At 36.0% G+C, this 14,646-nt stretch overlaps 1 protein-coding gene across 5 annotated transcripts in view; it reads right to left on the bottom strand.

Annotated features, from left to right (window-relative positions):
* Positions 1-9,637: 9,637 nt before the first annotated feature.
* Positions 9,638-14,646, bottom strand: part of GRM7 (glutamate metabotropic receptor 7) — a 553,799-nt gene continuing 548,790 nt past the window's right edge. For 4 of the 5 annotated variants that reach the window (XM_070738269.1, XM_070738272.1, XM_070738270.1 and 1 more), the window contains exon 11: positions 10,828-10,904. Coding sequence is in view for 1 of the 5 variants with exons in the window: in XM_070738271.1 (XP_070594372.1) it covers positions 10,855-10,904 (50 nt within the window). In the remaining 4 variants the exon portion in view is untranslated. Of the gene's footprint in view, positions 10,905-14,646 lie in introns of all 5 variants that reach the window. The other variant, XM_070738271.1, reaches the window with a different exon arrangement.

Here is a 14,646-nt window from a genome sequence, read left to right as displayed (position 1 = left end):
TTTGTTGCCCAGAATTATCTTGCAATGAAGGGAGATTGTATAAATTAAAATAAACAAAACAAAGAAACAAATATGTGACCAGACATATGGGATGGCCTGATGAATGATAGATAGATGATAGATAGATAGATGATAGAGGGAGCAAGGAGAGAGGGGGGAGGGAGAGAGCGAGCAATAGCAATAGCACTTAGACTTACAGCACTCTCTAAGTAGTTTACAGAGTCAGCATATTGCCACTGCCCCCAACAATTTATGTCCTCAGTTTACCCACCTTGGAAGGATGGAAGAATCAGTCGATGAGAAGGCAGAGGAGATGGATGGGTGGATAGATGATTGATGGATTGGTGGATTGATGGATTGATGGATTGATGGATGGGTAGGTCGGTGGGTGGGTGGTAGATAGGTAAGTAGATACTGTAGATAGATGATAGATAGATAGATAGATAGATAGATAGATAGATAGATAGATAGATAGATAGATAGATAGATAGACAGACGTTTGATAGATTACAATGACCTGCTGCATAATATTATACAATTATGAAAACTTTGGAACATTTATCTTTTACTTATGAATTATCCATATATCAAAGTGTAAATAAATAACCTTCTAGGCCATAATCTACCATCTGTGTTATATGTCTTATCTGAAACTGCCCCTGCCATGCATGAGGCTGGAACTGTAGAGGTCATCCTGAGTTTACAACCACAATTGGAATTGGAACCTTTGTTCTTGAGTGAAGTGACCTTAAGCAAGATAACCCACATGGCTGTTTCTTTCAATAACTGCAGTCCCTGCGCCCCCCACCCCCCAGTTGTGGTTGTTAATCTTGTGGGTCATTAAGTGGATACGATCCCACATAATGAATGGGAGTGCCTTGTAGATGAGGGAAGATCTTGGGAAGTCTTTGATCTGGAGCTGAAAATCTCTCTGCCAAAATCCAAGCAGCCCCTGACAAGAGAGATACTTTTATACAGCCTGTGTTGAATCTCCCTGACCTTGGTCACTCCCCAGATAAACTACTACAACACACTCTACATGGGGCAGCCCTTGAAGAGTATTTAGAAAGTTAAGTTGATAATACAAAATGTAGCAATACAGGTAGTTTTGTGGGCCTCTAGGACAGCATTTGACCCTCCACTCTATAAGTTGAATTTTGAAGTTTAAAGCCATTTATGTTATGGAGCTAGATTTATTGAGCGACTGCCTGCACCTAATTACATGGAGCAGTTCTGGCAGAAGAGGTATGCTGAGGATCTCATCTGCTAAGGAGCTACTGTATATCTGGTAGGGCTTCTTTTGCAATGGGTCTGCCCTGTGGAACATCATCCCCATTGGAGTCAGATTGGCCCCATCCTTAATATCCTTCAGGAAGTCCCTTAAAAATAGTTGCACCAATACATTTGGGGATCTTAAGACAGTGAAGTATTGATATAATTTTATTGTCTATTAAAACAACTAGCTCTGCTACTCCATTCTATCTATGACTATAATTTAATTGATTTTTGTTTTATTTTATTTTATTTTGCTTTTTTAACATTTTTGTTGTATGCCACCCAGAGTCACAAATCCATGAAATGGGCAATTATATAAATGTGATAAACAAAGAAACCTGAAAATTATCTGTGGAAAAAGCAGTGTGCTTGGAAAATCATTGTTTCTGATGAAGAAAGTCATATGGAGACTGTTGTGGCTACTTTTACCTTTAATTGAAGGCTTGTGTCATAAACCGGCAGAACAGAGACCAGTTCTTTTGGGGAGGAAAACAAGAAAAAATATCTGCCTTTGCCTTCCAGCAATTTTGTTCCTTGTAGCACAAAGCGCAAAGTATAAATGATGTACAGTGTGGTATATTTTTGTGTGTGTGTGTCTGACCCATAGAAATAGCAAAGTGAAGAAATGTACATTATGGCTGTATATTAATGCCAGCAAGTTTTCTTAAATGTAGTCATACTAACTCTTCCCAATTATTTAAATAAATCTACTCCAAACATGACTAAGTCAGGATTTAACTCAGCTACCATATCTTAATACTCCAATAGGACACTGTTACATTTCAGACTATACTTGCACGAATGCTATTAAATTGATGTGGCTTTTTGGAAGTATATGTTATTCTCTGCTATTTAAAAGAAGATACAAGAGCAGTGGGCCTCTACATTTGCAGCAAATAGCCAGTTTCAGTTTCAGCACAGCCTGATTAGCACAAGAAAATAAAAATCTGCCTCTGGCTCTACCTCCCAACAATTTGCTTCCTTTCAGCAAACAGCCCCTTTCAGTTTCACTTTCAGTTTTAGACAGCCTGTTTGTTTGTTTGTTTGTTTGTTTGTTTGTTTGTTTCTATCTATCTATCTATCTATCTATCTATCTATCTATCATCTATCTATCTATCTATCTATCTATCTATCTATCTATCTATCTATATATCTATCTATCTATCTATTTTATTTCTATGTTGCCATATTCTATTCCTGCCTGCAGCCTGAAATAGCTGATGGTCAGGTGGCCGACAATCTCTTGCTTGTGCTAATCAGGCTGTGTGCTGTTTGCTGCAAGAAGGCAAATTGCTGGGAAGCAAAGGATGGGTGTGTGTGGGTGGGGCTATATTCTGTGTATAAGATGCACCCAAAATTTCACCTTCTTTTTGGGGGGAGGAAGTGTGTCTTATACTCCGAAAAATATGGTAATCTAATCTGAATATATCAATATCTAAAGATTAGATTATCCCTTAGTGAGTCTGATCTTAAAAACATGGTTGTCTAAGAGGGACAAATTAAATAATATCCCCTCCACAAAGTTGTGAAAGGGAGAATATATCCAACAATCTTATAATGAAATCCATTTTTATTACTGTGAAATACCTTACATACCAACCTATGTATGATTTCTGTATTGTGCAATGATCAGAATCTTTTTTTTTTAAAAAAATAATAATTACTTGAGAAAGTTGTGTTTGCCCCTTATCCATATTCTTTAACTAAAAATAAATGTCTCAATTTTACCTTAAAGAAGAACATTATTTGCAGGATTGTTAAAACCCAGGTTTTGACTGATTACTACAAAAAGTTATAGCAAAGCCTATAAAAAGTAAAATTCAATTTCCAAATTGAATTCCTGAAAAACCTGGGGAAATTCTGTGTTTAAAATTTTAAATACAGAAGTTTGTCTGGTTTTTCGGTTTTAATTTAATTTAATTTAATTATAGTTTTTACTGGCTAAAATTATGTATTTACGCACATGTGCACACATACAAACATGCCCAGAGACAGACAGACAGACAGACAGACAGACAGACAGACAGACAGACAGACAGACACAGACATAGACAGAGATAGAGACACAAGCTGCAACTATTTACAGGCTAATTGACTATTGAATTATTGGTTAATTTATAAGGAAAGGATGGGCTGTCAAGGGCATTAGAAATATGGATTAAGGGTAGCGCTGTAGCTTTGTCCACACTGCAGATCTCTTGTTGATGAAATAATATTGATTAATTCAAATAAAAACTGTTTTTCTGAAGTATGGTTTGTTGTCTATGTGAAAAAGATGATGAGGGATACAATTCAAGAAGAAAATAATACTCCTTCAGGGAATTACCTAGGCATTAAAAACTAAGGCGTACTGATTTATATGATCCCAGAAAATATATTAATAGTTAGTAATATATGATATAGTGGAGAATAAAGGCCTTTTTACTTAAAGGTCTTTCTACCTCTATTTTTAATTTTTAAAATTATTTTTATTACTGTGATGTAAAAAAGCAGAAAAATAATGAAATAAATGATCAGTAAAACATTAAAAGTAAATAAAAAAAGGTAAAGTCCCTGTGTAAAAGTATTTCTCAGTTTTTAAACACATCATTAAATTCTGATAGCATGCAACAATATTGCTTAGTCTTTCCATTACCTGATCATATTATTAGTTTAAGAAAGTAAATCCAGGATTCCATTGTTTTATTTCACTATAAACAAAATAGAATAATGTTTTTCTTTCAGCCCTTTTAAAAATATAGGAAGTGGCGAAAGAAAGAAGAGGAACAGAAAGAGAGAAAGAAGAGTAAGAAGAGGAAGATGAAAAGGAGGAGAGGAAGGTGAGAGAAAGAAGGAGAACAAAAAGGAAGTTAAGAAAGAGGAAATAAATAAGTGTAGAGTGAATACATACTCAAAGATGTTAAATCCGAGTCTTCAGAGAGGGACGGCATACAAATCTAATAAATTATTTATTATTATTATTATTATTATTATTATTATTATTATTATTATTATTAAATCAGGTATTGCAAAGTATTTCCATCAGAGTAGAACAGTTTGAGTCTACACTCCATGCATAATAAACCTGGGGTTCTTCATACACTGAATGTTTAATACATAATATGATATCATATGTGCATCTTTTTTTATTCCAGGCAACATATTAATCAACCCTTAACTAAACTAAATTAAGAAAAGGATGAGTCATTTTGTAACTCTAACAAATCAAAGTGGTCATCCAACTGAACATCCTTTGTGACATTGAAAAATAATTGGTTTAATGACATATGCCTTAAAGTCAAAGACTATATATTTAACCCACATTGCACGCTCAGGAAATCCGTTGCTTTTTCATATGTTTTAATCAGTTTTGAATTTTTGATATATAATTCAAAATGAAATGCACATATTAAATTCAATTTTCACTGATTGGAAGAATATCTTCTATTAAAATGAATATCTTGCCAAGGTTATTATTTTTTTTCCAAATGGTCCCCATAAAAACAGGGAACATTTTCCTTGAAGATTTGAATAAAATGATTTCAAAATACATTTGGTAAGGGAAAAAAACCACACCTCAGGATAAGATGGAAACTACTACAGGATATCAAAGAAAGGGGGGATTTGGACTCCCAGACTGGCAACAGTACTATCAAGTAGCAACTTTACTATGAATTGAGGAATGGATGGAGCTAAATAACAATACAATTCTGACAATAGAGGAACACAGTCTCCAATGGTACACATTCTTATGGGTTGAGAACAGTAATGGGCAGCCAAACATTTTACTGCCACACTGTGGCTTATTTTGTGGTGTGGCTTAATGGTCATGTGACTGGGAAGGAGTGGCTTGCCGGCCATGTGAACAGGTGGGAGTGGCTTGAGTGATCATCATCATTCAAGTGAACAGTTAAATCCTCAAGTTACAACCTTACCAGTGTCGCTCACTGGGGTGACAATTTGCTTTGTGTTTCCTGCGCTCTCCTTCCTGGGTTGCCCCCCCCCCCCGTCTCAGGCTGGGTAACTAGGTGAACGGGTGCTGCCAGAAACATAAATGCTGCCAGTGTAGCTTCCACTCACGCCTTCTGCTTGCACCTCAGGTGGGAGGGGGCCGCAAGAGCCTGGAGGGGAGCCAGGCAGCAGAGAGGGAAGCTCGTCTGAGGCCAGGAAGAGGAAAGAGGAAAAAAGCAAGGAGCGCAGCAGCAGCAGGGAAGAAAAGGAGAGCCAAGCCAAGACCAGTAATCCAGGAAGTGACAACCGCTGATCAGCTGGAGCTGTATATGCATCTTCATTTCCACTGGTGGAACTGTGTTCCATCCTGTCCTGCCTTCTGCCCACCCCTGGTTGAGAAGAATAAATTTCACAGATACTTAAAGAGACATCTGGTTAGGAGCGCATTATTGTAAATTTAGAAGAATATTAAAAACATCATTAGACAAAAATTCCAATTGAATATCCACAATAGAAGCCATAAAGCACGCAAATTCAAAAACATCTGACAAAATTATAAGATATAAAGATTTATTAGATAACCAAAGAAATCTGAAAACTAGAAAAAGATTTAACAGAACATGGGATAAAATTAGACTGGTTTATCTTACACACAAAATCCAGGCCAAATATGATAGCAATAATAAAATCTACAAATTTCAGGGGGGGGAAATGACCTTGATAAGATATTATTTGGTACTGGATGAAAATTTAATTAGTAAAATTTATACATTTCTAATAAGATATAAAATTGAAGAGGAGGTAGTTATGGACACTGTGATACGATGGGCAAAATTTTTGGACATACTATAGATTTGGAGAAATGAGAAAAAAAATGGAAAACTAATTGGAAACTAACAATATTGGTGGTGTACAAGGAAAACCAGTATAAGATGTTTTACAGGTGGCTTTTAGCCCTGCAAGAATTGCCAAGATGTTCTCAAACTCAACACCACTGTGCTGGAAGTGCAAAAGGGGATATGGAGCATACTATCATCTATGGTGAACTTGCTTAAAGGCAAAAAAGTAATGGAAAAAAAATAGATCATAGTTTAAAAAGATAACAAAAGAAGATAGAGATCTGAAACCTAAACTATTTTTATTGGGCATAATTGATAAAAAAATATAAAAAATATGATTATATACAGAAACTTTCTGAATTGTATCCAATCACCACCTTCATTGCTAATGATACTCTGAAGAAAGTATAGGGACATCTACTGTATTTCTCCTGAATAAAATAGATTTGAGGAAATCAAAACAACCTCTACAAAATAATCAATTTACTTTGTAATTCAATTCTTTCTTGAATTGACATTTGCAAGCTACTTGGGATTTTCAGGTATTATATACTATATGTCTCCTGTGTGAAGTAAAGTACAGACAATTCTTGTCTAGACACCAGACAAGTATTTAGTGCTCTCTGAAATATATTTACCTGAAATCTTGTTTTCCTGTTTTTTTAATTATTTACCTAATTATCTTTGTAAATATGGTAGCTTCTACATTATAACATACCCAGCTGATTAAAAACACATCCATTAGTTTAGATGAGGTTGAAGCTGAAATTAGGAATTCAGACTCACAATAAGTGATTGAAGGTCTTGAAGCATCTAGGAGTTGTTGTGACACCCTGGTTAGAATTAATATTGGGCTACGAGCTGGAACGCTAAATTGCACTCGCCGCGGCGGCTCATAAGTTCTTGCAGGACCAGCACGATTTTGCTGCTGCACCTGTGGAGATAGCAAAATTGTGTCCGTGTTTCGGCGCTCTGTGTGCGATTTTGCTTCCTCCAGAGGTGCAGCAGCAAAATCACACTGGTCCCGCAAGAATGTACAAGCCGCGGCGGTGAACACAATTTAGCATTCCAGGTCGTAGCCCACCATTGGTTAGAATGCAGTATTGCAGGCTGACTCTGCTTACAGCCAGCAGTTCGATTCTCACAATTCGAGGTTGACTCAGCTTTCCATCCTTCCAAGGTCAGTAAAAGGAGGAGCCAAATTGTTGGGGGCAATATACTGACTCTGTAAACCACTTAGACAATGCAGTAAAGCATTATGGATCAGAATATAAGTCTATTGCTGTTGCTATGTAACTCTTCCCAAATCCGGCAAAGACACGGCTAGCATAATGATTGCTATTTCTCATACAATGTTTCCCTTAAATATATGGGCTTTTCCTCATAGCTGAGTTTGACCTATCTTATTTATATGGGGCTCATTTCAATATGTTGCCTTTGGGTGACTAACAACATTTAAAATCATAATACAAATACACACAGCATGTATAATTACAACCAAGAAACCAACCTTTTTCAAATCAAGTAACAAACTCAGGGGAAAAAGATTTCACAGACTTTGATACAGCTATTGGAAGGTATTGGCTGACAGAGGAAAATTCAGTCCAATTTGTGAGATCACCATCGTGAGATCACAACATGCTAAAAATGTAATATGTCATTTCCTTTGGTTTGACTATGGTAAGGTGCAAGCAGGGGTGGGCTGCCCACAGTACACCTGGTATCGGCATTCTGGTAGCAGAAACAGTGATGTATGCGTATCTGCGCATCTGTTCCGTGCGCCCCTGTGCACCATCACATGACATTTTGCTTCCACACATGCGCAGAAGTAAAGAAATCAGCAAAAGTCGCCAAAAATCTCACACGAGGTTGCTTGCATGCGCAAGATTTCGGCACTTTTCAGCCATTCTTTGCTTCTGTGCATGTGTGATAGCAAAATCTCACGAAGGGGTGCCTGTGCCCACTGCTACCCATGCGCATGTCCGCACAGGCCTCTGGGACCAATCCAGGAGGGAAAGATAAGTGCAGCCCTACACTGGGTGCAAGCAAGAAAAAACCATTCCACAGAAATCTGTTCCCATTAGGGAATGATTTCCTGAAAAATTTTAGAGCAACCTCTTTTTTTGCTCTCAGTTACTTAAAATATTAAAATCTTAAAATTCAGTCAAATTTGTCACAGTATACAGAAGCCTTCATTTTTAGACTTTTTCTGTATTCACGTATTTTGTTTTTATTCTGATTACCATTCATAAGTGTAATTTACCATGTTGTTTAGATAAAATGGAATGATAAATATTTTAGAATATAATCTTCAAATTAGAAACCAAATATGGCTGCCTTGCCTGAAGTTAGTATGCAAGTTGAGTTTCTCATCTAGATACAGAATAAATTTACGTTGGTTTTCCTGTAGTGTTTGTCCTACTTTTCCCTTTCATCATACACATGACATATCTAGTTTTTTAAGGTCTTTCTGCTTCGTGCTGTATTAAATTAAAATTTTCTTTCCTGAAATACTGCAGCTATTCAGCATGTTAAGAATGTAATTCACAGCTGACTTGTTCATCTCATGATACTTAGTTGGCATATAGCAAACAAAATCTAATCTAATCTAATCTAATCTAATCTGATCATTTATCAAAGGACGGAGGCAGTCTTTTCATATTGTGGATGGTAACCTATTTACTACTAAATTGCTTTTGTCTGATTGATTGTAACATTCAATTGGATGAAACGAGGCATCACTGTTTTTGAATCACTGTATCATACCCGGGCTAAACTTACACACAATATATCCACAATCCAAGACCCAACTTTTCTTGGATTTAAATTTGGAAGTTGTTGCCACTTCAGTGTTGACATGCTGCTGCACTGCTACTGTCAGCCAGTCATAGGGTTGCTATTTCCAATGCACTCTGCCAGTTTCTAACAAGGAAAATAATTGGGAAGATTGGCAGGCAATAATTCCTCCTCCCACTGCTTTTTTGTCCATTTGTCCAAACTGATTCTCTGTTTAGGGAAGCACTTTATCTATGATATAATGGCCAATAAAGCACAAGTTGTCTAGTAGGGTATAATGTCTCTTTATAGGACATTCTATGACATTTGCTATCTTAAAAAAAAGCATTGGGTATCAGTAAAATATACAAAAAATATTATGTTGAGTGGATTATTTTCTCATTTTCTTATTTATCAAACACATTACTACTATTTGAGCCAATTCCCATGGACTCTGATTAGAACTTCTTTGAAGATTGATTCATGCATCTACTGTGTTTTGAAGTTAGTCTTCAGAATATTATAAATTTTCATCTTGCACATGATCGGTGTTTATAGTCAAGTAGTTCTAAATGATTGCTGACTTTCACCATTGCATACACAGTAATTTGAAAGTTTCCCAACAACAGAATAACATATCGACAGAATTTCCTTTCGGTAAATGATAGCTTCCAATTTCAGGATCCATTCTTCCTTTGTGCAGAAATCAGACCTGCTAGAAAAGTTCAAATTCATGCATCCTCTTGTCTTTCTCATCTTGAAAACTCTCAAAATATAGATGTGATGCCGATAAAATAGGCATTGTTACAATACATAAAGAAAATTTAACCAAAATGTTTTATTGATACATTCTTGGACAATATCACAGGATTGAGAATATGGAAAGGGGGGAATTTTGCAGCAAAGATTTGTTCTCACTAAATTGGCACATAAGCAGCAAGATCAACGAAATTACTTATTACAAACAGTATAAAACATACATGCTTTTTTCCTTAAAATTATTTTTTTTTAATCACACCAGTCAGTCAATTGGGCATCAACAAAGAGGGGAAAAGAAATTCAAGACATGTAAAAGCCATTTTCTTTCTCCCAAACAACATAAGAATTATTGAAATTATTGCAAAATTATGTACTTAATGAAAAACAAAACAAAAAAATCAGAAAAGTAGAAATACAAATACTTAACATAAAATATGAACAAATTACACTACTGGCATGCATTCCAAATACTGACACAACCTCTATCAAAGCTCAGCAAACCATTCTGCTTTTTCTGTTGCCATCAGAATAGTGAAAGGCAGAGGATGAAGGTGGAGTTGAAAAACAAGGGCAGGCTTGCTAAATCAACACAGTTTTTGGTCTTAGACTTTTTTCTCCCTTTTTAAAATAATAATTAAAAAACTTATATGATTTGTAAGTATTCCATAGTGATCATCCATGTCGCGGATATAAATGCTTCCCAATCTTGGGGTGGGGGTGTCCTTTATTTATTTTTTTCTCCCTACTTAATGTGCTGTGAAACAAAGAGAGCTTGCATGAGGCTGTGCATTCCAAACCATTGTTAATTCTCCAAAACAATGTAAATGGCAATATGTGAAAAGAACAAAGAGGAGAAGGGGGGAAAAATCCTCACAAACTGTACAGAAAGTTGAAAAACTTTCAGTTTGGAAGTACATATAAAGACAAAAAAAAAATAGCCCCTTGAAAGTCACCTTTGCCGATCGCAATCCACCCAGGAGATGCTGGGCCAATGTTGCAGGTTGGAGCTCAGAGATAATGTCTCCCAAACAAAGAAAAAGGTCCAACATCTCAGCCTAATGGCAGTGCCCATGACTTATTAAGCCAAGAATATCGTAAGAATATTTTCATTGAGCAGTTGTTCAGAATACTTGGATCCTCCATGATAATAAGTGCCTGGCCTTTCAACTCTTCCAGCAGTGCATACTCAGCAGCTTGAGGAACAGGCCTACATAAGGTTTGGTGACTGAATGGATGAAAATCTCCATCCTCCCATGATTCCGTCTGATGCAGCGGATTAGATTACCAGGTTGTTATAACTGACATACTTCTTTTTTGCGGCAGGGCCTAAGAGAAAAAGGACAGAAGAAAACAGTCACAAATAAAAGAAACTAAGAAAAATTCTGCAATGGTATATACATATTACCATTTGGAAAGTTCTGTTGCATTGCATTTTTCATTCATTTTTCACAGTGGTATCAAAAAGAGGCAGTGAATAATAAGTTTGTTTTTTAAAAAATGAGCTTCTTTAGAATATAAAATGATAGATCCTCCTTTAGCCTCCCCAAACATTTTTTTTTCTGATTCAGCATGCTTGTAAGATATACAGGTTATTCAAAAAGAATAAACCAATTTCATGACCCAAAATTTTATTATGGAAAAATAATACGTCCTCCAGTCAAGTCACAATCAATTTTTATTTCCCGTCTTATAATTGTTCAATGTGGCCACTACCAGCAGCACAGGCAACATCAATGCGGTAAGAGAGTTCTTCCCTGGTGTGTATCAGCATATCACAATCCACTAAGTTGATCGCTGTTGTTATTCCATGTTTAAGGTCATGAAGTTAGTGGGTAGCAGTGGAACATAAACGCGATTTTATACATATCAACACAAGGAAAAAAATCGCAAACAGTTAGGTCTAGGGATCTTGACAACCCTGATAACTGAACTTGTTTTCACAAACTCGAGAATACAGAATGTCTTTTCCTAATAACTTGCCATTCTGAGGGTAAACAAACAACTGAACATTGCCAGAAGAGCGACGTGACTATATCGCCCCTGTGGCAGCCATTCAAAACTTAAATAATTCCTCTTTCAAATGGTCACAGAATCATTACATGGCAATGCTCGAGAACTGAAGCAATATGCCATGAAATCAGTTCATTCTTTTTGAATAACTCTGTATTATAACAATATTGTTACTCTTCTTACATATTTATAATTAATCAAATTGATTTAAATAGTTGCTGATATCACAATAGTGACTGGATGACACACGCACACACACAACGTATTTTTCGGAATATAAGATGCACCTTTTTCCTCCCTAAAAGAGGCTGGAAATTCAGGTGCATCTTATACTCTGAATGCAGCTTTTTTCAAAGCTTTTCCCCCCCAGCTCTAACTAGGTGCTAACAATCTTCCCAGCTCTTATCTTGCAGGTTCTTTCATTGTCACTGTCTGCGAAGAATATTAGTTGTTTTATTAAATTGGATTGTTACATGTTGTTGTTTTTTATCATTGTTGTTAACCGCCCTGAGTCTGCGGAGAGGGGCAGCATACAAATCCAAATAATAATAATAATAATAATAATAATAATAATAATAATAATAATAATTATTATTATTATTATTATTATTATTATTATTATTATTATTATTATTATTTTCCAAGCTCTAAGTCTTTGCAGAGTTTTTTTTTTCATTACTCTAACTTGCTCCAAGTAAGTTTCTTTTTAGCCCTAACCAGGTGCTAACAATGTTCCCAGCTCTTATTGGCTTGGAAGCTCTTTCATTGTTATTCTCTCCAAATAAGGTTTTTCTAAAGCCCTAACTAGGGGATAAAATAATGTGCTGAAACTGACCAGACTAAGGATGCTAGCTGGCCCTTTTCAACTGAAAACTCTTATTCCAATTATGTAGCTATTTATTTATTCACGATTAGTAGTATCAATAAATTAAGCAATAAGAGAAACAAAGGAAATATAAATAGAATTGGTACTGGTACATGGTGGACCACCTCCACTTTGAAATTATGGAAATAAGATTAAATAACTTTGATGAAAATAAATTGGAGAAGCTGATGGCATGATGGAATAAGGTGAAAAATTATATCTTAAGTAGAATTTATGACGACAATGTGAAAAATAAATTCCAATCACTTTTTGTATGTAAAGAAATGTAAACCGGAGCTAAGGAAGAAATTGAAACTTATTGCAAATAATTTAACCCCCTAAATGGTGGTGGGGTTTATTGGTGTTGGGGCACTTTTTCTTTATGTATTTTTTGTTGTTCTTGTAATAAAATTTAATTAAAAAATATATTTTTTAAAAAAGGAAATATAAATAATATTTTAAAAAATCATTGCCCTTCTTCCCCTGAAAGATGGCTTCATCTGGAAAGGGCTGACTTCCAAATATTTTTTAAGCTAGGCCATAAAGCAGAAACTATATTGATTATTCTTATCAATGACATATTGAAGGCCTAAGATGGGTAGCACTATATCTATACTGTTGGATCTCTTGGTTGCTTTTGAATCCATCAACTTTAGTATCCTTCTGGACTGTGAAGATTAGATGGGGTGAGGGTTGAGGGACCACTCTCTCCATTACTTCTTGAGTTGATAGTTTCATTCTTGGTGTAGTGGGAAAGAGAGGATGAAACTTGCTGGCCAGGAATGAGCAATCCATAACACAGGGGCTCAATATGTCCACAACCAAAATTATCCATTTGTGGTCCCAAAAACAAATATATTCTCCCAAATATAAGTGATCTGAAGATAATCCTCACCATCTTCACAAGCTGCTGTTTGGTGATGACTTCACCAGTTACTCATCATTGGCAACAAGACCTGAACCTGGGACTAGTAAGAATGACGTATGAGATGGAGAATGAGGAAGAAAGTTGCTAACTCCTGTTTGGGTCTCGGGCACTCAAAGGGTCAACCATCTCCACCATTTTATTTAAATGAATTTAAAGTTATTCATTGGTTTGAGATAAAGTATCATTAATATGCCAATGATACCTAGTTGTATATCTCTACCTCAGAAGCTGAATAAGCTTCTTGGATGAGAAGTGAAACATCTTCAAAGAAAAACAAGAAAGTCCATTTGTCTCTTGAAAAAGCACCTTTTTGGGACTCTACCTCAAAACTAATGGAAGGTACAGAAGAAGTCAATCTCTGGAAACTGTCAATATCTGGGCTGGAAGAAACAACTGGAGATAAAATGGAGATGCTCAGAAAGGAACCTACTAAGCAATATAAGCAGGAACCCCAATGTGTCCCTACAATCCAACTTCAGATTCTGGTGCTCACTTTCTGAGTCACCATTAAAGTCTTGGAGAATCATTAAAATCTCCCCTCCCTCACAGATTTTGCAGCTGTGCTGATGAAGATCCAAAGCTTGGAAGAGAACATCTTTCATTGTTATGATGTTATAAGCATTCACTCAGCATTCATTTTCCCTATCACCATTATCTTTTCCCATCTCTTCCTTCCTATCAAATTTAATTACCATTGTGTGCCTTCCTGCCCTGTATTTTTCAAATGAAAATTGTTGGAGGCATCTCACTATTCTCCAACTCCGATAATTGCTGAAATGCAAGCCAACAGATGAACTCTGAAGCTTTCCCCATTGTCAAACATAGCAGAAAAGAAAGAGTCAAACCTACTGAGACTTAGTAAAGGGTTCAGATGTTACAGGGAAGTCAGCCAAGGGCCTATGATTTGCAGGTATACAGTCTGTCCATATGCCTGGAAATGAAGCCGCTGGTGTCAAGAGAATTTCTTTTGAATATGCTGCATTGTGCGGCTTAGTAACTAAGCAGCATGACAAATTCAAGCAAGGTTCATCCAGTGTTCTAAACCAAGAACAATGAATCCCTAATTGCCAGTTTGGAGAAGAGATTTTTGTGTCATTGATAAAAGATTACTTTCTATTCTGTTTAGAAAAAAAACCCCTCCTATTAAAATAGTTTATGTAGATTTTATGTTTTGAAGATGCTTTATATACCAGCCACATTCACTTCTTTTTATCACCGTATATCTTGTTTCTATCTCACCATCATGACTACCAGTAAATTGTATT

The sequence above is a fragment of the Erythrolamprus reginae genome, chromosome 2 (genome assembly GCF_031021105.1).
Source record: "Erythrolamprus reginae isolate rEryReg1 chromosome 2, rEryReg1.hap1, whole genome shotgun sequence".
Lineage (NCBI taxonomy): Eukaryota > Metazoa > Chordata > Lepidosauria > Squamata > Dipsadidae > Erythrolamprus > Erythrolamprus reginae.
The sequence above is the reverse complement of the archived record's forward strand: the minus strand, read 5'-3'. Positions and strand labels throughout refer to the sequence as shown.